Consider the following 24,895-nt stretch of genomic DNA (forward strand, 5'->3'; position numbering starts at 1 on the left):
ATTGGCATTCTGGTAAGCGAAAAAAGTTTTTTTTTGTGCAACAGAAACAGGTGATTTTGTACCATAGTGCATTTTATGATAACGATCAGCATTTATATATATATATATATATATATATATATATATATATATATATATATATATATATATATATATATATATATATATGTTAATTACTAATGATTTTTTTCTGGTCTATTCTCTTCTATATTCCATAGCAATATCAATTTATGGGCTAACATATCTGCGTCCTATATAAATTTATGGTTCCTTGTCTCACTTTGTACAATCATCAGAGCTATGAGTTGTTATACGGTATATGTGCTATCACGTAATAATGAAAAAAAAGGGAACAATACAGTTTTTTGCAAAGATATTAAAATAATAAGTAGACATACTAACTCAAAGATTTCTGTGTCATACCGATGAGACCAATTGTGATTTTTCTTTTACAATGTCGGTAGTGTCTCCCAGTCTCACGTAAGCAAGCTTGCTATGACTAATTACTTATACTATATTCAATTATTACATAAAATTCCATGAATTGCGTTTGAATTAGAATTGTAAGAACATGGTCATATGAAAGTTTTTTTTTTTTGAAAACTGTAATTTAGACACCAAAGTTATACTCATATTTTCATTTCGAGTTTTCCAAACAAGTCCATAAATCGAAAATAGCAACTCCCGTGGATTTCAACTTTGAATGAAATTTCTACTCTCGGGACGTCATTATACTCATTAAGCTGCACAAGTCATGCATTGTTCTCGGCATGAATATTATGACATGCAGAAATCACCTGATAAATGTCAATGAACTCTAAGATGTTTACATATGACTCTCCATCTCTTGTCTCACGATATCAGTCATTGGTGTACTCGTTATAATATCAAATTTATAAATAATCAGCATAAAAATGGCGTTAGGAAACGTCCTATCAGTTAACGCATTCAACAGTTATCTTCAAAGATAACTGAGATGCGATAACTTTGCTTCAAGATCTCATAAACCGATTTGCTTCGGCGCCTTGCTGGTGTTCATTTAGTCACACAGGAAGAATAGTTTCCCGTTTTCTACGTTTTCTTTGAAGGCTAATACCCTCAAAACTTTTCCTTTCAAAAAGATGTTGACAAACTCCAACGTCACGCCTGAGACATTTGCCATTTTACCTCAGGCTAATTATACATCCTTTGCGTTGATTTAATTTCGCATTCAGTTTTTCAACCCAGGTTTGCATTTATCACTTATCTGTTCCAGATAGGGTAAATGATCCTTCTGGGTAATCGCAAGGCATTTTGAAGGCGATGGTAAATCATTCTTCTTCTTTAGGTGACTGATTCAGCTGGTCTTGTACAAACACGGGGTCTTGTTCTGTGGATCGGTCTCTACAGGAACCACAGAAACGTCACTAATTATAATGTCACAGTTTGGTACCCCGATAAATTAAGAACTTGTTGATAAATTTTGAAATCATTTGTATGATAAACAGAAGCATTTGGTTAGATGAACTGTACTTAAGTGAGAGTGGGAGTGTTCACGCATTCAGAAGATCTAAACAAGTTAGTGTTTTTCGCATGGTAGTTTGTCGACATTTTCCTTGAAGAATCCAGTTTTCTGTTGCTGTTCTTGAGTCCCCCTCAAAACCCAGCCTCTGCAACCTACCATATCCTGTTTATGCAAAGATATTTTGGACTCGTTTTCCTATTGGTTTTGAAGCTTCGAATATCGTTTTATTTTATTGTTTTCCCCATGAAGAGTTTGTGCTTTTGTATGTTAAATACTTCGTACGTCTGGCCAAACCTTTGTTTTTCTTCCGCCTCTCTCCCCATGAAATGGAGGTCTTCTGACATTTGTCACTTCAGAGTTTGAATGCTGAATCCCCAAGAAACTGGTCCTTGATAGTAAAACGCTTTACTGCTCTTTATTTGGTTAATAAAGCTTTATCTTTCCTTCTATTCTCGTCTTGTTGAGAGCATATAAACCTTGTGAGCCTCTTGAATTGCTATTGACGAGAATATTCTAAAAAAACCAGTATGCCTCGCGCCTTGCAGGTTGCCTATGTGGGCTGACAACGCCGGGGAACCGCCTAGTCCAGAATGATACGGCAAACTTGGGGTCCAGTGCCGATTCGTAGACATGGGTAGAAAACTCCTATTAGGAATAGCCACTGTGACTCTCATATAATAAAATCTCCTATAATGCTCTGCCCTCTCGGACAGTCGAGGCGTTGCAACGCAGGAGATTTTTGCCATTCGTTGATGTTGATCAAAGAACACCAAAGAGGTCTCTAAGCTCGTCAGTGGCGAAGGGCACCTTTTCCTGGAAAATCTGCTACGGTGACACTTTGGGTGTTCTCCGTCTCCCACTGCTTTGGAGTGATTTCGAAATGTTATTCTGCATTCATTCAAGATGTCCATTTGATCCCGTACTTTTCCTTCAATCATAAGTTCAAGTGTATGGCCGTTCTCGTTCGTGCCCTCACCGTTGTAACGGGAGCAGTCTCTGAGGACAAAATGGCCACTTGAGTTTATGTGCCAAGGGCCTCCTTCTTGCCGTGGGTCATAGACTGGCAAGACCTCCGAGTAGTCACTATTAGTGATCAGTATGCGGCTGACGGTGTGCTTAGGAGTTGTTTCCATTTCGACAAGGTAGAAGTTCTTCCAGCGCTGGATGAGAAAATCTGTCGAGACAGCAAACTGGACATTTCCATACCAGTCATGCATTTCCTCATTGTGTGGAGGCTGCGTACCAAACCACAAAACCTTCAGGTTTTTACAAGGATGATTTGATTTTTGCAGATGGTACCTGTTGAGGACGCTCTTGGTGAGGATGGGCGTAGGCTGTAGTCTTTGATCCAGACAAGCCTGAAGGGCGTCCTGGACGTGAACAGTTCTCACTATCTGCTGAAACGGCCGATAACAAGAAGAAGAAGAACTGGGAGCGATTGGTCTTCCATGATGTGGTCTCCAAAGCACCTTCGGGTTTGGACCTTTCTTCTCGAAGAGTAGGTCGTCCATTGGATCACTCTGAAAAGACGAGAGGTTACTAACATGGGGTTACGCCTTATGCCGATAAAGTTGTACGTTGAGAGGGAAAATAATGAAACCCTTATCACAGAAGTGTAGAATAGAATCAGAGTGGTCCTTTACTCGACTTTACCCAGTAAATGTGAAATAACGAGTGATTGGTCCTTTATCTGAAAATTAAATATGATAAGGAGTTACAGTATTTCCACACAACATATGGCATATATAAATATGATGGTCCTCAAACAACGGTAACATTAAGAACGAAGAAGAATGTATATGTAAATACTGCTATGCCTTCCTGATATAGCGATTCCTGATTTTGCAGTTCAGTGGTTTCACTCTCTCTCTCTCTCTCTCTCTCTCTCTCTCTCTCTCTCTCTCTCTCTCTCATACATGCAAACATTCGTCATATTTTGTCTGAAAATGCTCTCTCTCTCTCTCTCTCAACTTCCATAATATATATAAAATCAAGAGCCAAAGATGAAAACTACTCAAGATCCCTTAGTGAGAGAGAGAGAGAGAGAGAGAGAGAGAGAGAGAGAGAGAGAGAGAGAGAGAGAGAGAGAGAGAGTAATCGTCGGCGTTCTCTATAAATTCAAGTCTGTGTATTTCTACTTTTGGAAAGATGAAACTACATCGGTATAAAATGCTTTGTTGTGGCCTAATTTTATTTTTCTCACTGATACACAAATTCTACTAGTAAAGCACCTTTCACATTTTTATTACTGGTTTATTATTATTAAAAAATTTAGCTTTATTGTGCAAAATAAAAAACAATGCAAAACGTCATCGTCAATATTACTATTCTGAGCATAACAAAGCATTTTCTCTACTAAAGTAGTTCCATCATATTTTCTACTTGATGTAGATAGTATTATTTGATTTCTTCTGATCCCATTCACCCGATGATATGGCTCAAAAGAGCATTGCCGCTCATCGTGTTAACTTCTCTGTGTCATACCTGACCCCTCTTATTCCTGTGACTTCAGCTGTGGCCCCTCTTCCAAGTTTTGACACTGAAACATCCACATTCTTCCCATCACAGGTTCAAACCACCGGAATAACGACAAATGTCCCAACACAGGCAGGCAGCTTCACGGAACACCAATAAGAAAGCCTCTTCAACATTATCAACTGGACCACGAAAACCATAACGCTTTTAGAACGTAATCTGTAACACTATGCCATCACACATACAAAGTGGAACGACAGCTGTCCTCCAGACAGTTCTCTTACACTACCGTGCAGATGATTTTTACATGGAAACCACTTCAAGTAATCTCTCGATAAGTGCAAGTAAAACAACTCCTTTATGAGCGCAAAACGGCAACTGCTTACCCGAACCTCCCCTGCCATGTCAACACCACATAACTATAACACTCAATAAACTTATAAACAACAAACATCACAACTTGAACTGAAGCTTTATGCAAAAGGGAAATATTTACCTTTTTGAACATATTTGTAACAAAATAAACTGTATAAATACTTTGAAAAAAAAAGGAAAAACCTTTTTTTTTCTCTCTCACATACGACGCACAGTTCGGTAGGTAGGTTTACTCACAGCCCGATATGGTTTAATTATCATTAGTGTATATACAACAACTTTCCTACCAGTTATCATACTGTATTACTATACCCAAGATACAAAATGTATCAATTATTGGCCTAGGTTGGGTGTTACACTTACAGTATCCATTTGTGTAAGTCTAATTTAGTATAATCTGCTGAAACTGGTATTCGCTCTACAAGCATAGCCTAGTAAAGTACAGTCGACCAAAAATGACATCTGCTCAGTTAGTAACGACTAGTTATATTTTTTTGCTTTTGTCTATTTAACAAGAATATGGGATCACGAAGGAAAAGAAGTTAGGCTAATGTTATGCGGGCTAACGAAAATGCAGCTCGCGATACATGAATTGAACATTGAACTTAGGCCAACGCCAAGCACTGGGACCTATGAGGTCATTCAGCCCTGAAACGGAAAATTGACAGGAAAAGGTCTGAAAGGTGCAACAGGAAGAAAACCTCGCAGTTGCACTATGAATCAACTGTTAGGAGAGGGTTAAGGAAAGTAAGATGGAAGAAATCGCGATGCATGAGATTTGTGATGACGCCATGTTTTGGAAACGAAATTTTAAGGGTCACAGGATACGCGAGACCAGATGACGCATGAGTATATAAAGTATATTTAATTTGTTTTACTTATAACTTGGTAAATTTGTCTTTTATATTCCCTGTGTTTCGAATCGAATCGAATATAGACTTTAGGCCATAGGCCAAGCACTGGGACCTATAAGGTCATTCAGCGCTGAAGCGGGAATTGACAGGAGAAGGTTTGAAAGGTGTAACAGGAGGGAAACCTCAAGGCAGTCGCACTATGAATCAATTGTTAGGAGAGGATTGAGGAAAGTAAGATGGAAGAATGAGAATATGAACGGAGGTACAGTAAAAGGATGAAAGAGGTTACGGCACGCTGCAAAGAACCTTAATTAGCCTGAATTAAGCCAAATATTGATACATCACTCATATTGCCCCGTGGACTGAGGTCTTTCAGTAGGTTATTTTTAAGAACATTATTTAAAGAGTTACCATCAATATTGGTTTATTATAATCATTGATTTATCTTTTTACAGCAAACTCATGTTAAGAACACTCCTAAAAAGTAATTACGGTAAAAACGATTACATTTTCCTTTTTTTTTATTGTAATTAATGATTTTCATTTCATCTCAATTCACGGAAGCTTTGCTTGTGTGCGTCTTTGCATCTAATTGCTGTATTTCATCAATGGTGACGACATTACTTTTTTTTTTTCTAGTTGACTTTAACATGATTATCTCACATATCATAACAGTTCACATGAGAATATTTCATCACTTACGATATATTTTATATCATATATAACGTTCACATTCACAATGGAACAGTAGTTAAAAATATTCATACAGTAATCGGATATTCGTCATGAATTTTGTCAAAGATGGTGGCAACACGCTGAGCTATTTATAATTGTCTTCCTTTTTCTTGACCAGAGGGAAGGAATGTGTATGTGTGTATAACTATACACACACACACTACGGGATACCGAATGTGTTTCTCCGTCTGCTATTAACTGTAAAATTTATTGTATTTTTCAATTATGCAGTAAAACTGACAAAAAAAAGGGAAAATACAGTAATAATCAAAATGAGAAGAGTGTATGGGTGTGTGCATTATAGGCTTTAACTTTGACATACGAGTTGTTTTCTCTCTCTCTCAGTAACATGCTTGATTATTTCAAGTTATAGTACAGTACTGTAATATCCTTTACTAATACATGGAAAATATATAAAACTTAAAAAAAAACATTAATATATATATATATATATATATATATATATATATATATATATATATATATATATATATACCGGTCCTTGTGGTCCGGTTGTGTCCAGGTAAATGTCGAGGTCCGGTTAACCAAGAGATTACTTCTACCTTGGTTAGAAACTTCTTCTCAAAGGCCTGACCTTGCACTTTCTTCCTAAAAAACAAAAAAAAATTATATCTTAGTTTAACCAGACTACTGAGCTGATTAACAGCTCTCCTAGGGCTGGCCCGAAGGATTAGATTTATTTTACGTGGCTAAGAACCAGCTGGTCACCTAGCAACGGGACCCACAGCTTATTGTGGAATCCGAACCACATTATGACTAGAAATGAATTTCTATCACCAGAAATAAATTCCTCTAATTCTTCATACTTTCTTCCTAAAGGAGATGATATAGCACCAAGATGATAATTCTCCTCATTTTATTTATTATTCATCTATTACATTTGCCTCAGATCAAATAATAATTACACAAGGAGAACAGGAACATAACATGACCACAGTGCAATTACACTTTCATATTTTCATTTACTGGTGACCAATTCTGAGGTACGTAATTCGCACACACAGGTAAACGTCGTGCTTGATAGTGTTAACCTACACAGTGTCCTATGTTGATGCACCTCCACAAATTCTTTGACTAGGGGCATACAATGATGCTTACACGGTGTCTGATAACGATATGGATGCATGCACTAGAGGTACGAAGTGTTTTGTTTGCCAAGATCATAGCAAATTAAAAATTTGATACGTTGTACTTTTGTGAATTGGTTCAGTTTGTGTTATCACACTATGGGTCATCAGTGAATCAGAGTAATTAAAACATCCGAAAATGATTAAAATGGTAATTATGAGGTCTGTGATAATGGTAGGCAGTACCTACAAAAATACATTCTATGGACTCAGTACTACCCTAGTAATTTACCTCCATAATCACACTTCATTTACCCGACACTTGGTACTGAGATAACTTGTACATGTTTTAAGTTTGAAATACAACATTCAAACCTTGCTGGTTAAAATCAAATATCGTACGAAATATTCGACAAACCAAACGCTACCCAAACACTATTGTCGATATTAAAAGCAATATAAAAGTTTAATTGTCGATTTTCCACATATAATTTTTGCACATTTTAAAAGAATAACTTCAGGTTTATTTCTTTAGGAATTTCCTTTCTTTGCCGACGAAGAATAATATAAGGGACAACCAGATACGACTCCACCGGATATAATTTTGATTTGTTGCAATACTATCAAGTTCGACAGCAATAACATATTACTTTGAGCAAAATTTCTTGAATCACTTCTTCGTTGAATCAAATCTAATGGCTGTGAAGAATACAAGCCAGTCTGTGGAACAAGACGCGGCCAATCACTGCTTTTTTGCTGTGTTGTTTCCACAGGAGACTGTTGAAGGAAATTTAATTTCTGTGCGCACAGAACACGCTGAAAGTTTTCAGAGTAAGAGACAAATGCACTCTTTGGTTGTAGGGGAATTGTTAAACCAGTAACTGGTTCGTGTTGGTGACGCCGTCCATGGGACTGGGCAAAGAGCTTCCAGTACTTCTCAGCTTTCACAGAGAGCTTGGGATATGCCATGGAAGAGACTTGGCCAATACGGTGGTGGTTATCGAAGAACTGTTGAGCTGCAGCTGAGCAGCCGATTGGTGATGGACACTTTTGCTTCCTGAGGCGACTTTGGTGGCATTTCGAAAACTCCTTCGAGGTGGAGGATGATGCGGAGTGATTTCTAAAAGACAGTATACACACATCTAGAATGGCTTTCTGGCCACAATCGGTGACCTCTATCATGAACTCGAGAACATGACCCTTGTCGTTGAAGCCTTCGTTATTATACCGCGAGCAATTGCTCAGTACATAGTGGCCATTAGAACCAACATACCAAGGTCCTCCTTTCTTCCACGGATTATAACGTGGCAACACTTCAGAATAATTGGTGTTTGTGACTAGCAGGTGGCTGGTTGTGTAACTGGTTCTTGTTTCCATTTCGACGAGGTAATAATATTTCCAGCGTTTGAGGAGAATCTCGGCAGACGTGGCGAACTGGACGTTTCCGTACCAGTCATGGTCTCTTTCGTTGTCAAGGTCTCGCAGATTCTGCGTCCCAAACCACAGGACTTTAATGTCCCTACATGGGTGGTGGGATCGCTTCAAGGAGGAGTTATTTATGATACTGCAGGCAAAAACGAACCTCGGCTGCATCTCTTGATGCGAGCAAATCTGGATGGCATCCTGAACATGAACTGTCCGCACTATTTGGTGGAAGGGTTGATACGAAGAGTCTCCGAGTGCAATTGATCTCCTGTTACCTGGCCTCCAGTAAGTTCTCGGTTTGAGTCCGTTGGTTACAAACAGTAGTTCATCACGCACATTGTCCTGTGGAAGAAAAACACCAAAGTGTGAGAGGAGCATATTATGCAATTTCAAGTTCTCTTACGACTAAGATGTCAATCATCTTACTTTTCACTCTCAAGTTTGACAGACAGCTGTAGATAATGTAAATAAATTCAGTAAAATTCATATTCAATCAAAGTCACATAAACAGATAATATTGTACATTCGGTAAAAAAAAGGAAAATTTTCACTTGACGCACTAAAGACGTTTTGAGCTCTCATTAGGTTGCTTTATTCATAAATAAATTTTTCTGTATCAAGTTTGTTTCCATACAGACGACTGTAACAAGGTGCACGGCTTGGAGAGGGATATTACAATAATACAAGAAAAAAAACAGAGATTATACAATACAGGAGGCACAGATATTGCAATATTTCATGCGGCTCTTTGGCTCCTATTTCCAATTAATGATGATAAAATATTTATATTAATACCAATATTACAACTGGAACCGCGTAGTCTCGTGGTTGTGAAGGGACAAGTGAATATGAACGCTTTAGGTACATTATGTACTAATGCATCTTGCTGACCGCAGTAGAGAATGAAGTACCTGATAATCAGTCAACTCAGGTGGGTTGCAAATAGGGGTGGGAACGGGGATGGGGATAATGTCGTCATCCCAAGAGTTTGGGTTAGCAAAAAAGTAGAATGGATTTTAGGTTTATTTTTTTTCAGGGAGGTAACATCTGAAACTGAGTAGAACACAAAGCTATGACTAATGTTCATCAAAAACATGCCAAAGACGGACTGATTAATCAAGAGGTTCAGGCCATAAAGTCTTACTCACTTTGGTTTCCGTTCGAGTCAAAATGCATCTTGATATCGGATGACCTCAAAGAAGGAAGGTAAATACTGACAACTAAATAAATGACGACGGAATAAGGAATTAAATCTGCGTATGGCAATACGAATGTTTCCGCCGAGGAGAGACGCATCTATGTGTGTATCATACATTAAAGTTAAGATCATATAAAAAAATTTAAAAGTAAAAATCTGAAAGAGTCGGATTTTGCATAGAAGGAATTTCTTCCGCAAGGCTCTCAGAGGAAAAGCAAGGAAAACCGACAAACATCAAATCAACCTGATTTTCAATCAAACACCCGTCCCAAAGCGATGCACCAATTTCAGTCACCCACCCATCTGATGAAATTTCGTTTAATTGGCTTATCAACACGATAGGAGGATAAAAAAAAAAGTAGGTACGAACATGAAACTGAGAATTTCAAATAAAGTATAAAAGCGTGAGACTCAAACACAGGCCAAAGCAAGACACTAAAACCATACAAGACAAATCGATAACAAACGAAGCAGGCTTATGTAAGACAGTGTTTCACAAAATGAATGCTGATCGTGAAAGTGCAAAAACGAAGGCTTCAATGAAAGCGACAGGAAAACAATAATAAAAAAAATAAGATTTGGAATAAGAATGTTTATCGTGACTTAACGAAATTCAAAATCATTATTCATTTATAAGACGTGTCTATCAAATCTCAGTTTTGCTTTAATTTTTGGTTAAACATATCTATTACATGATGTGAAACCATTTTCACTGCTGACTACAATTCAAGCATATCTGGTAGCTAATTACATAATGCTGAGGATATTTACATTAACAGTCCCCTCAATAAATAATGTATGACGATAACGAATTGCAAAGTGTCAAGCTCAAATCACAAATGATTTTTCGTATGATACAAAATTTCGTCTTACAGAACGGTGTAAAAATAAAAAATGTTTTCGTTAAAAAGACCAACATCTCTTACAGTTTTGGTATCCTAAATCAACGTCTCTTAAATGAAATGAAGGTAATTTTACTCAAGTTTGGAAGTGACATATTACACTCCGTTATCTCCGCTATGATATCCTAACGTTGATGGAGTCTTTTAAAACAAGTGGCAGAAATGCTACCTATCCAAATTTTGTGCTAAGCGATGATTCAGCTTCTAAGAACGATACTACAGTTTCAACATTCTTTACAAAATGGATGCCGGTCATTCAAGGATCAACGACTGTTTCTTCAGAGTGCCGGAGGCAAGCAACTTCAAAGCAAATTTGGATCCGTGATAACCACATTAAATATTTCATGAAGGAAAGGAAGGCGTTACAAAGCACAGATAAATGACACAACTTGGCATTCAGCGTCACAGAACAACGACGAACAAAGAAAACACAACAGCACACTACAGGCGAAGGTGTATTTGGAGCAAATAGCACGAGTCAACTTATAGAACCAAATCATCTCAACAGGTACAGATTGCAAGTTACTTTGAAAGTCCTGTGGTATTCGTCAATGATGATGCCTATTGTGACGCTGATGCTGTTGAGGAGTTGGCCAGCCTGGTATATAGAAGTCGTCCCGGAGTTGGTTTTGGGACCAGAACCACATCAGAACATCACGGCAATAGTTATCAAGGGACAACCACCAAGAGTGTATGACTTGCATCTGTTGCTCCTGTTCAGCCCGTGGCCTGGAAGGGGCATTTGGTGGGTGCTGCCGCAGTCCTGCGTTATTCTCTGCACTCTGAGTAAGTACACCTTCGCTGTTTCTATCCCACGGCCTTTCCCCGTGTTCCTGGAAACCTTGGGCATTCATAGGCCCGGTCTGATTAATACTCATTTGCTGAAATCTGTTTTCCCTGACCCCCCAGGGGGTTCTAATGGTTTCACGTGTTTGCTGCATTACCAATTGTGAGAAGTTCTGAACTGACCCTACAAGTCCTTGGTGTTGGAGATTTAGGAAATGGCTGACCCTAAAAGCAGGTTCTCTTGGTATTGGACGAGGATGGAAATTTGGGGCAAAATGTTCTTGATCAGAAGGGATAACTGACTGACCAGATTGTGGAGCATTATTTTCCACACCATAGCACCACCTGAGATAATCTTCAGCACCTTCCGAGAGTTTAGGTGTGGAAATTGGATAGACACTGCACATTCTTTCATGCTGATCAAAATATATTCGAGAGGCAGTCGCACTAGTCACTGGAAAGGGACATTTTACATTCTTGAACTGTGTTCGATGGCACCTCAAAACAAGCCTCGTGTCAAAAGCTTGGTGGTGCTCCCTGAAGGAAATAATGCATTCGTTCAAAATACCCACTTTCCCTTGTGGAGTAACCTCTATCATAAATTCTAGAATGTGACCATTTCTATTAAAACCTTCATTGTTGTAACGGGAGCAGTCAGTTAAGAAATGGTGCTGGCCCTGTGAATTAATGTACCAAGGGCCTCCTTCTCGATGTGGATTGTAAGTTGGGAGTACAGCAGAGTAATCCCCGTTTGTTATAAGCACACGTGTAGTAGTATGCGTTTTAGCTGTCATTAGCTCGACCAGAAAGCAAAATTTCCACTTGCTTAGTAAAATATCCACAGGAGCAGCAAATTGTATGTTTCCATACCAGTCGTGCTTATTACTGTCACCTGTAGGTTCAGTGCCAAACCACAGGACCTTTATTCGTCTGCAAGGGTGATCAGTTTTCCCTAAAGTGCGTCTGTTTAAACAGCTTAGAGCATCAATTGGCTTAGGCTCCATTCCTCTCTCCTGGCAGATTTGTAAGGCTTCATCTACATGGACTGTTCTGACTATTTTATCAAATGGTTGATAAAAGTGGTTGGGGAGTGTAATTGATCTACCATTTTTAGGCCTCCAGAACAACTTACTCTTGGGTCCCTTTGATTTAAAAAGCAATTCATCCATTATCTTGTTACCTGCAAGAGGAAGAAGATATGTAATGTTCTGGTACATTCAGAGAGCAAAGCGAACACGAATTTCCATCGTATACCTTTTGCAAAGTAAGTGTTAAAAGCTATAACAAAGATGATGCAAAACATTACAAGATTCTAGAGTAAAGTGTGCTTCCCAAACCATGTGCTCTGATATGTGATTACTTTATATGTTCTTTGGCTGGAAATCCCTCAAAATTATGAGAGGTGGTTAAGAAATGAATGCCAGCTAATCTATTAAGGGTTTACTGAACTTATGGAACTGGACTACAACTACTAAGGGATTCAGAGCCGATGAAACACGGTTTTTCGGCAGCGCCTTTTTATCAAAGCATTGGATGAAGGTGAAAGTTGGCAAGTGTATATTTTATAACCCTACCTAACTTTTGCAAGCATTATTTAGTACCTACGTTCAATAGTTCTAGTACTTATCAGAGTAAATCTGTGTTTCCTATGCCAGAGCCATCAAAATCACAGGCAAGGGTTTTGAACACAATAGTGACATTAACCTATGACGTCATGAGGCTCCACCCACAGTGAAGAGAAGTTTACATGTGGGGAAAACGTCTCTTTACTGTGGCTCTGCCCACTTGCCGATGACATATTTACTAATTGAAATTAGTAGTACCCAGGGCCAAGAGAGACAAGGTCTGCAAAACTGGGTGGAGTCGCCTCCCACCTGGGTTAACTACGTAGGCGATGACGTATCCTAGAGGTACCTGCTCATTACGGCAATTCACAGGCTGATGCAATGAGGAGGTAGACAAACCTCCGCCTACATAGGGGATTTTGGGGGGAAGTGAGCAAACATCTTTCTCTTGGCCTTGTTAGCACCCACCCTAGGCTTCAGCGACATCAATGATGGCGAGCAGAATTTCTCACCGTCCCCTTGATTGCATTATCATTCGCAATAATTTTATTATTACTATTATTATTATTACTTTGTGGAGGTTTCACCGCAACTTCCACAGCAGTTTTTGGGACTAGGTTGTTAGCTTGGAATTCTTCAATTTTCTTGATATTTGTACTGTTTCTACCTTACCAATAATTCATTGTGTGTAATTCATCCACATAATGAACCAATCTATAGCTCATTTGTTAGACCTACATCTATTCAGGGCAGGAATACAAAAAGACAGTCAATTGTTTTACCTCAGGTTTCGACACTATAGTCTCCGATTTGCAGCAAGTCAAGAGTGGCCACTAAAAGTAGAATTCCAACGAAAAGCAATGATACCTCATTTCCCTCAATTGCTAGAGGTGTAAAAGTCAACGCCAATGTTCTATTTCAGTTACTGTAACCCACTGCTATTTTTCTTGTTTATTTTTTTTTATACCATACAGCACCCTAAACAGCCCGTGTACTCACTGCAAACAGAAGGTAGTGGTAGGAGTCAAGATTTTGAGGGCATGCTATTATTCACCTACTTAGCATCAATCATAATGTAACACGATTTATATCGATATGCATGGAAAGGAAAATATACTGAAATCAGTTTGAATGAGGAGCATATTGTTATAATCATTGTGTTTTAATAAATATGTTTTAGATGTACAAATAAAACGTTTAACACTATACATATAATTTATTTGCGAAATGTCTTCGTCGCCACTCTCGAGGAAGAGGTCATCATCCCCGTCGTCATCTTTGCTAGCGCAATGATGAATGGTTCCACGCTCCCAAGGATATTGTCCAACTTCCATACTCCTCCTCAAAGTGAGGGGATTGTCTAACAACAGCTCCTGCCCACACTTCTGCAGTGGCCAAGTAACTATTACCCACTATAGAAATCATTACCTATTCATGCTAGAGTAAATCTTGCAGTGGCAAGCTATAGCACAAAAGCAGTCTTGCAACCAAGGGGACAATTCTATATCCGGCTGGCCACTATCGAATTTGTTGAAGACTAGACTGTGTAAGCATTAATGACTTACTGCTTACCTGGTGGATGGGCGGAGCCTCATGACGTCATATGTTTATGTCATGAATGGTTTTAGGACCCTTGTCTGTGATTTTCTCGGTTCCGCATCAGCGGCTTCAAAACTGTCGAACTTTGGTACTAAATAATACTTGCAAAAATCAGGTAGGGTTATAAAATATACACTTGCCAACTTTCACCTTTATCCGCTGCTTTGATAAAAAGGTGTTGCCGAACAACCGTGTTTCATCGGCTCTGAATCCCTTAGTTGTACAGAAACTTTCATTGGTTTGGCCACTTAGTTATAAAAAGATATACAGGTGGTAATGAAGATATTTCGTATTGTAAGACTACCAGTAATCGTAATATCAATAAAAAATAACAAAAAACTTCTCAAGAAAAGCCGAGAGATCAAAATGGAATGCACATTATTTAAACAGTAATAGTAATCTCAATAAAAATGACACAAAAACGTCTCACAAAAAGCTGAGAGATCAAAATGCAATGCACATGACTGTATTCAAAAACACATTTTAACCTCAAACATTGAAGACAGCCACAATGCAAATAACGCTTGAATGATTTATTTCCTATCAGATATAACCACACCTTGTACAGTGTAAGATTAGCTTATGAATAAAACGTTAGATACAAATTACTGTCATGTAATGTACACTTACGATCCTTTTCAGGCTAAAGTGAGTTGTGCAAAATGATATTCTGATCACAGCATAACATACCAAAGCAGAGAAGATTAGGAGTTCTAATGATACAATCATGAAAAAGGAGTAGTTCTTTAGAGGGTGACAAAATGAAAAATTATGAAATTATGGGGTGCTGTGTCAATAACATAATCAACAGGTTTGCTATTATGAACACTAGGGACAAAGAGTTTTAGTTTAAAAGCTTGCATAATTATAACTGGAAGTAGAAGCAGAATTCACTGAATGCCTTGTGTCACACTTCAAAGCAGGCAGATAAAAAATGAAAAGTTATTGTACCTCAACACATCAGCCGGAAGAAGGCGGAATGCCAGGATGGATAATGGTACACAGAAGTGCGACCAGTTTTGACACAGGCCACACCATGGCAGAGAGGCAAAGTATTTACTGGAAATTTAAAACAAGAGATGTTGAATTCTGCATTTCTGAAAGCAGAACATTACATAAGTCTTATCATAAGACTAGCCAGGTACTGGAAGCTGATATGATGTAAGAGACAGCGCAGCTTGATACTGGAGAAGAGATATACTGTAGTGAAGCAATGGGTGAGTGAAAGCAAATATGAAAATATTGAAGAATCTTTGTTTTGTTTTCTTACCTGAATATAAATGACAAGAATCATCCACAAAACACCCAAAAGACCTATTCGAGGATAAAATGTCGTTATCTCAGACCATGTGCCCTTAATGAGTCGTCCGTGGCCTGCTACCAAGCCACAGCACAATCTCAGGGGTACAAAAGAAACCTCCCAACTCTTGCACTGCCGAACTGAGCTTACATCTTGCTGTGTAAATACAAGGTTTTATAGCAAAAATGGGGAACTAGACCAACTGCAAATTCTTACTGCAAAAACAAGCAATCTTACTAATAGTACATGACTATACACAAGTTACTGAAAACTTAAAGGATATCTGTGGTTAATACCAGAATATACCTCTATGAGGCTTGCTGGAAAAGGATTCACAGGTGCCTCCAGATAATATATATAGCCACATGCAGCTAACTGAAACCTTATCAGGCATCTCTCAAGTTAATAACAGACTATGAATGCATGTAGATAGCTGTAGCATAGTCTGAGGTGTCTTCATTTATCAAGCTAACAGTACACTGCAAGTCTAGTAGCGGCAACTGACTAGCAGTCAGAGGTGTCTCTGGTTAATAAGTTCAAGACTACTTGGAGCTCACTGAAAAGTAGTCAGAGATGTCTTGCGTTAGAAATTTTGAGCGACTGTACACTGGGCCAGTGTTTGTGATATCAGTGAGATACAATACTTTTATTTTTTATTGATTTTATTCACATTTATATAGCAGAACGGTAAGCAATAAAAAAAAGGGCAAGTGAGTTAGTGTACGAAATACATCAAAGCTACATTTAACACATAAGCAAATAAAATTTGTAGAAAACTTTTAAACAGCACATATTAAAAAAAAAAGTTACCTTACTCACTATGAAATGATTTAAGCAAGAACATTCAAATTAAATGAACAGCACGTTAGAAACATCTTTATGGATTTCTAAAAATCACATACTGTTATAGCCTAAATGAGTCATGCTATTATTGCCTATTACAAAAAAACTTTTTTGAAGGCTTCAGGATGGTACATATCCTTTCTTCTGATGCCACTGTCGAAGTGATTATCTAAATAAAATTGTACAAGTTTTTTGTTTATAATTGTTACACAAATACATGTCAACTTTAAAAACTTTTTGAGAAAAGTACTTTACTGCTTTTGACAATTAATTAGTGGATTAATAACTCAAGTAAAAGCAATGCGTTCTTGACACGACTAGATTCCCTGAGTCAAGGGGCGCCAAGACAGCCCAACTGGATGCAATTGGTCAAACTGGCTTAAAGCAGGCCCTTGCGATCTACTGCCCGCCGAAAAGTGGCCGGGGTGTTTGTGCCATGAAAAGTAGCCACGGCACTGGTTTATAAATGACTAACTTTGGCTAGCTGGAAAATAGTCAAGGTTGTTCACAGTTAATGACAGTATATGACTACAACTGACTGGTTAAAAAATAGCCAGAAGTAATTTCAATTAATGACAGTACATATTACATGTCGATACCAAAAAATTTAGTTGGTTTACCTCCAATGAGAAAATACCTACAACATATTTTGAGAATTATTGTATTGAACTTTGACTTCGTCTTAATATCTAACCCGGAAGTATTGATTTAAACGAAACTGAAGAACTTGTTGAAAAAAGAAAAATCACATTTAATGAGGAGTAGACTGATAACAGTCCGAAAAATCTCTGGCCATATTCGTTACCCGTAAGTCTTCCTATCATTAAAAGGCAGTAATATGGAAATGATTCTCTAAATGGAATGTTCTTCATGAGAAAATACTAGAAAAGACCTTCCAATGTCAAATGTGCAAATGCTAAAACACTGTGACTAGCACAACAAAGCAATTCCTCACAAGACAATGACCAGGAGAGTCAATTTACAAACAACACAGTCAGTGACAGAAGCCCCTTGTATTCGTGTCCCATACTCGCGCAAATCAGAAGGCAGCCGAGACTCAATCCTCAAGATGTTCGAAGACGAGAAAAATCTAAAACAAAAAATAGGTGGTTCTACGCAAAAATGGCTTCCGTCTCACGCGCTGCAGTAGTGTTTTTCACGACTTGTTTTGAACACGGCGTGACTTTTGAGATAAGAAGAATCACATGACTAATAGCTGACAAGCAAGAGGAACACATCAGTGGTTTGCGCCGACCGGAGTATGCATGCGTTATCTTATCGACGACCGCAGATAAAAATAAACATTTTCCTTCCGGTACCTGATGTTGCAATTCTTTTCATCGTCACACTTGCATTTTGATTCGTCTTCCTTTTTTTTTTAATTTTTTAAAGATTATTTTTGCTTTTCTTCCAATTGTCATTATTTCACAACAGATCACTTAAAACCGATTCGTTCTACAATCTGGTAAATTAACACTGGCATAATAAAAAGGATGATTAAAGGGAAACTGGGTATTACTATAATAATAATAATAATAATAATAATAATAATAATAATAATAATAATAATAATAATAACGCTAGATCAAAAGAGGCCAGAGGACAGGTAAGAGAGGAATTATACCTTTCTGCCTGTCAGTAAATTATTCAACGCTACAACTCGAGGTCTGGAATAAATAGAAAACTGAGAAGGAATCAACTGCTTTTATAAAGCTCGAGAGTGTTAAACAGTTTTCTTCTTTGGTGATGACGAAATTGCCTCTGAAAATGAAGCAAAATAAACGAACATGGGAACACAGAGGAAGGAAGAAATGTTCACATTTTTTTGCGTTTGTACCAAGAGGTAAAAACCAACAGGACGGGAACCTAAAGTACCTACCTTCTCCTGTCCAGACCCGAAGGAAAAAAAAAAAAAAAAAACGTACAGGCGTCAGGAAAACAGAAAACAGAGAATTCCAAGACCTGGAAGTAGGGGGGAAACGAAATCACCGAACAGAGCTAAACAGAGAATTCCGATGTCCACCGCTTGGAATAATTCTTCCCGCATCAGTTTTACTTTGTAATTGCCCTTATGAGTGGCGTTGTCGTTATCGTTTGTGTTATCATATTCGATAAAGATAAAATGATATGCATTTATGCTAACTAGATCTCCATTTCATATTTCAACACTGAGTTTTTTTTTTATACAAACACTGATATTAAATGAACCATTCAATATAACACCGAGTACGTTTCATATTCTAATATTAATTTTTTATATAAACACCAATATTAACCGAACCATTTAATCAATCACCGATAACCTCACGAACTCTGATAGAAGGAAAATGTCAGTAACCACGAATACCGCTTAAAGGGGAAAAAATCCCTGACAGACGCGTTAAAAAGACATTACTCGTTGAAAAAAAATACACCGTTTTCGTATCTCGCAAACACAGAGCGAAAAATGCTGACGTTGACAGAAGCGTGTACTAAAACAATACTGTCTCTGTATATTTAATATGGAGATAATTACTCTTTCAACTACTCTATCAATTTTAACATTATTATTATTATTATTATTATTAACCTTCCAGATCTCAGCAAGTCATTTCTGGAATGAGGCCACTAACCCAATGCCCATTTCTCGCCCGGCTGCGACCCACCACAATACGCCACCAGCCCGGTAATCACTCACCGCCCAGGCAACGCACCCAAAGATCTTGCATGGAATCGTTCGAGATCTTTAGATTCAACTAATGATGATCCAAGCAGATTTCGGACACTTGAGAAGAACAAGCAAGAGCCCAATTACATTCTGCTGTGTCTTATAGCCTAATTTTGCAACGTGTGGTGATTCTTCTCCAGTTATTACGAACAGAAATTGATTTTTGGTTTAGATATCAAATGTGTTTCGCATTTTCACAATATCATTCACGCAACTATAAAAGTAATTTTATGTCACTGATACTGAAGTAGCCTTAAAAAATGATGGCGTCACTAGGAACTTATTTCTGGTGATAGGAATTCATTTCTCGCTATAATGTGGTTCGGATTCCACAATAAGCTGTAGGTCCCGTTACTAGTTAACCCACTGGTTCTTAGCCACGTAAAATAAGTCTACTCCTTCGGGCCAGCCCTAGGAGAGCTGTTAATCAGTTCAGTGGTCTGGTTAAACTAAGGTATACTTAACTAATAAATGACACTTCTGGCAATATAAGGTTATATTGTCCTTTGTTATTATTGCATTTCAACATAAATCACATGGGCTGCAGCCAATTTCTGGATAATGCAAAAAATTGCGCATCGGAAATAGTTAAAAGATTTAATAGTTAAAAGAAAATTTTTAAAGCCAATGGTGAGTTACATTTGACAATGTATGTTTGAAAGCAAAAAGAACCACTGGCTTGGAGTAACGAGTGGACTGATCAGCTCCATCTCCCTCCCCATATCCCCGACTACTCCCCCACCATCCCATATACGCCATCTTACTTGCCCGTTGAATGATAACGGTTATTTTAGCGAAGCCTTAAAATGCACATGTTTATAGAAATATTTGCATAAGCTCGTGTTTAATACCGGTAATAAATTTCCTCTTCTGTCTGGCAACTACTCCGCTGAGAGAGAGAGAGAGAGAGAGAGAGAGAGAGAGAGAGAGAGAGAGAGAGAGGATATTATTGAAGTCCGAGTATCATGAGTGCATGAGTCACTGTGATATGCTGATAAAGCACCTCAATCTGCTAACCGCCACGATATGCGTTGCTATAACAATCTTTCACGGTGTGAGGGAAAAAAAAAATCATTAGCCTATATATTCGATTCCCTAACGAGCTGGATCAACTTAACGTTTCCTCAGATCACACTCTGCCTCACGTTAAGGTTTGAATTTAGCACTGGTAGACAGTCGACCATAATCGATTGCCTCCAACGCATACACAACAACGTTTGCTTTGCCTTCCACGCGGGACGTTGCCATTGGCAGCTTTCTAACGTTGAAGCAAAGTAGAAACTCTTAAAAACGGTAGACCAAATTCGTCGACAAGTAAGTAAACTTTGATTGAGAAATAAATGGAGTCTGCAAGGTGGACCAAATGAGATCCCACGAGAGGGACTCAACAACAACAATGATGCTGATGCTGATGATTTCATACGTCAGTCCAAGAAGCCTTTTTTTTTTTTTTGGCGAGGTGACTAACTTTGCTGAATTGTCTCTGTAATTTTCTTGAAAAAATCCGAATTTCATCAAAGAAATTTGGATAAAACCTCACAAAAAAGGATCAAGCTTAGGCCTATATGGCGAAAGTTTACTTGGGAAGGCTTAAAGTTTTGCCAGTCGTAAAAATGGGAATTCGTCTTGCTGATGTTGCAAGCGAGCGAATCCAGTCACCTTTAAGATCAATATCTTAGACCTTGATAAAGTGGTAAGTAGCCTCGCTCAAGTTTAAATTCTTTGGGCAGGAAGTTCGCGAATTTAGGGGTGATGGACTTAGGTACAAGACACATGAAGAAGAATAGCGGTGGTTGGTCTTAAGGAAAGAACGCAGAATGATGAACTACTGTAAACCATGTATGATTCGAAAGAGTAAAGAGTAAGGTGTGAAGAGTCCCCTAAAGTGTAAACTAATATCAGAATATTGGTGGAATTATCCCGAACGTAGAGCACAAGTGCACTGCGACGTACAGCACATATGTCTATGTTGGTGGAGGGTGGGTGAGTCAGGTCGGGGGAGGTGAGGGTGCTCGAGGCGCCTCTAGCGAGCCTTCTGTATGGGTACACGAAAATATGTAATTTTTCTGATCCAAGAGCTCATCTCTGGTTTGGCAGCGGTGGCAACTTCGACTTTCGTATTTTAATCACAATCTATCATGCGTATATATACGCGTATGCGTATAAACTATTTGAAAATTCCCATCCTTAATAACGCGGGAAACGGAGATTGGGAGAATTAACGAATTTCTGTCACCAAGTCAAAATAGGTAGTTACGCCTTCAGCTTTCACGCACATTCATACTGTGAGAGCGTACTTACACTACGTACTACCCCAAGGTAACCGTTGGCCTCACAGTTACGCACATTCATACTGTGAGAGCGTACTTACACTACGTACTACCCCAAGGTAACCGTTGGCCTCACAGTTCTTTCCTAGTTTGGGACATACATCCAGCACTCAAGATACCAAAACCTAAATTAGAAATGTCAAAATATGGATGCGTACTTACATTTACCGAGGAATTTTCACAAGGGTTCGTTGTTAATTTATCGACTGTGTCCACCATAGTCACTTGATGTAAACTTCTACTAAAGCGGGTCTCATTCACACTGGTAACGGCTAAGAACTGTGTAGATGTTGTGCTGACAGCAACAGAGTTGCCAAGTCATGTATCCGGTACGTGTTTGCTACGAGTTGTCATACGCACAGACATCCATCAATATGACAGCAGTTGTTATTATCATTTTCATTAAGTTATATTATGTAATTATTAGTATTCATATATATATATATATATATATATATATATATACATATGTAAAGAAAAAATGACATATATGTAATATAAGTAGGGTTATTTTTTCGTATACAAGAAAGGTTACAATAAAATAGCGATACAAATTATTGCAATTCCTTGCGAATTGCTCCGTTCGGATATGAAAACTTCCTTATTGTTAATTATGAAGGTATTCATTATAATCAAAATAGTCAGTGGATTTCGACAGTTTGCCTATTTCGCCAACATGACCAACGAAACATTCTGAAACTGAGCGATAACAACAGGAGTGCAAACTTCACGAGAGCCCCTGATCCTACAGTACCTAATGATATTTCCAAGGACATCTCTGTGCAGTTGGCATCCCTGATCAGTCGTCTTACTTTTGGAAAACAGTTGCCAACCTCCTATTTAGTATCCAGTTATTTGAGAAATGCTGCTTCAAACTGACAGGGAATCGACTGGTGATATAAAGGCAATAAATATTATTGGATGAAAGTTTGATACTGCAGGATTGAGGGAGAGAAGCTTCATGTAAAAAGAAAGTCTAATAATTGGTAACTAATGCCGTAAAGCCGGAGTATTTGAAGATGAGCGAGTTCCTCGGGCAGAAAAATAGGCGCATTGTATTTACGTGATCAGCTGACTAACACTATGTTTTTATAATCTTCATACAGATTGTTACATCTTAGGAACATTTAGAAAACACGTCTCATATAGTGAAGTTCAGTTTTTTTTTTACATAACATGATGCTTATTTTACACAAGGAAAATGTGTAAAAAAAAAAAAAAATATGAACAACATCTATGCCATAACAATGAACAATATCTCACAAAATCACTAAAATAAATAAAAGTATATGGTGCGTAGCTGAAGAGCATACTATAAAAAAATACTTTAAGAAAAGGGTAGGTTTTGTGAAAAATAATCCTTCCTTAATTTAAACTGGTTAATTATCCGGAATCTGGATGGCCCAGTGTAAGCGAAGACTGGCCCAGAAAACACAGTCTCTGAGGCATATACTACACCTTATACAAATTACGGAATATACGCACGTTACTCCATTGTATACAGAAGTGAATACTAAATAAACATAACAGAAACTAACAGTAATGTAACGCTGGTATCAGAGTCTGATAGATAGATGGAATATACGATTTAGGCCGGAAGCCCAAGCGCTGGGACCTATGAGGTCAGTCAGGGCTGAAAGGAAAATTGAGAGTGAGGAGACTTTAAAGGCGTAACAGGAGGAAAACCTCAAAGCAGTTGCACTTTGAAACAATTGTTAGGAGAGGGTGGAAAGTAAGATAGAAGAAAGAGAATATGAACGGAGGTACAGTTAAGTTAAGTGATAACCAGACCACTGAGCTGATTAACAGCTCTCCTAGGGCTGGCCCGAAGGATTAGATTTATTTTACGTGGCTAAGAACCAATCGGTTACCCAGCAACGGGACCTACAGGTTATTGTGGAATCCGGACCACATTATAACGAGAAATGAACTCCTATCACCGGAAATAAATTTCTCTAATTCCTCATTGGCCGATCGGAGAATCGAACGCGGTCCCAGCAGAGGGCTACCGAGAACGATATCAACAGATTATCTCATTATGCTCTGGGAAGTATTAGGTTTGGAGGGAAGGGGGCCACTTAATAATAAAGGAAGGGAGAAGGAGGTTATAAGAGTCGGGAAAAACAGAAACATAGAGAATTTCAAACCCACCGGTGGAAGAGTATTTTCTTCACACAACTGACTGACATGTTGATGACATGACTATTCGTTAGATATCAACTGTCTGGCAACACCGCTCAGTGGCAAGTAACCTTGTGATAAGAGAGGTCACTCACAGGATAGAGATAAACTTATGATAAAAGCAATGGAGAAGACTCAGGTAGCATACCTGTCTTTTTCGCTCACGACTGAAAAGATACATGTTAAAAATCAGCTGAGATCGGAAAGTTTTTCTATTGCAATTTTATCTGTTGTGTCCACAGCCGTGTATTTCCACCTGACAGCCTTTTGAGGTAGTTTGGGCAACGAAATCTAATTTTGGTTACCGATGTTAGTGGAACATAATCCGTAATAGTTGGTAAGTATGGGTAGCCTGCCACTTTGGAAAAACCTGTCGTGTCAAAATGCTATGTGTAGACGCAATGGTCTTTTCAAACTAACACCAGAGAGAATGTGCATTGCGAAAAAACCCAGAATGAAGTCACCTCACCTGTATTCTGAAGCAGAGCAAAGTGAAGAATGCACCGTGTGCTGAAGACTGGATGACGACAACTAAATAATGCTTTTATAGTCGTTTGACTGACGTGATAGGCAACGAACGAAATTGCTTATCAGACCACAAATTTCAGATAATCTCCGATGACAGTCGTCTGTTAGTATCAACATTGTCTTTATCAGAGCCACTCCAATTCTGCGAAAATCTTTTTTTTTTATATATATACAAATAACAAAAGTTACTGAACGTCATTGTGGAAGTTGGACTTCCTCAGATTACGCTTTTGTTTTCTTGTTTTTTTTTTCGGACCTGGTCTAGAAAGGTATTAACCCGGTACATATCCACCTATGCGTCACCTTCGAGGTGCTAGTACTAAACATGGCAGAGGCCCAATGGAACGCCGTGTTTAGTACTAGCCCCTCGGGGATCAAAGGTATCGTTTATTCATATATAGAAATATATAGCAATATATAGAAATGGGTGTATATAATGCTTTGATCCCCGAGAGGCTAGTACTATACACGGCGTCCCATTGAGCTTCCTCCATGTTTAG

The 24,895-nt window shown here is 38.3% G+C and overlaps 1 protein-coding gene across 11 annotated transcripts; it reads right to left on the reverse strand.

Moving 5' to 3' along the window:
* Positions 1-441: 441 nt before the first annotated feature.
* On the reverse strand, positions 442-24,489 carry LOC136825688 (uncharacterized). Of its 11 annotated transcripts, XM_067082405.1 has the most exons (4): positions 21,849-21,939; positions 15,458-15,565; positions 11,083-12,522; positions 6,804-8,798 (listed from the first exon to the last, which is right to left on the reverse strand). In XM_067082405.1, the coding sequence occupies exon 3, from the start codon at positions 12,509-12,511 to the stop codon at positions 11,105-11,107; it is 1,407 nt and encodes a 468-aa protein (XP_066938506.1). In that variant the 5' UTR covers positions 12,512-12,522; positions 15,458-15,565; positions 21,849-21,939; the 3' UTR covers positions 6,804-8,798; positions 11,083-11,104. The 11 variants fall into 11 exon arrangements, with proteins under 11 accessions (XP_066938512.1, XP_066938511.1, XP_066938506.1 ...); XM_067082401.1 differs by lacking the exons at positions 15,458-15,565; positions 21,849-21,939 and adding an exon at positions 24,337-24,489; XM_067082404.1 differs by lacking the exons at positions 15,458-15,565; positions 21,849-21,939 and adding an exon at positions 24,332-24,434.
* Between the last annotated feature and the right edge of the window lie 406 nt (positions 24,490-24,895).

This window comes from Macrobrachium rosenbergii, chromosome 39 (genome assembly GCF_040412425.1).
Source record: "Macrobrachium rosenbergii isolate ZJJX-2024 chromosome 39, ASM4041242v1, whole genome shotgun sequence".
Taxonomy (NCBI): domain Eukaryota; kingdom Metazoa; phylum Arthropoda; class Malacostraca; order Decapoda; family Palaemonidae; genus Macrobrachium; species Macrobrachium rosenbergii.

Coding starts and splice junctions, on each gene's coding strand:
- LOC136825688 (XM_067082400.1), bottom strand. CDS start 18,696: ATGCGGGAAGAATTATTCCAAGCGGTGGACATCGGAATTCTCTGTTTA. Junction 12,523..18,611: donor CGTTTCCCCCCTACTTCCAG/GTCTTGGAATTC, acceptor TTCCTCTTGCAG/GTAACAAGATAATGGATGAA.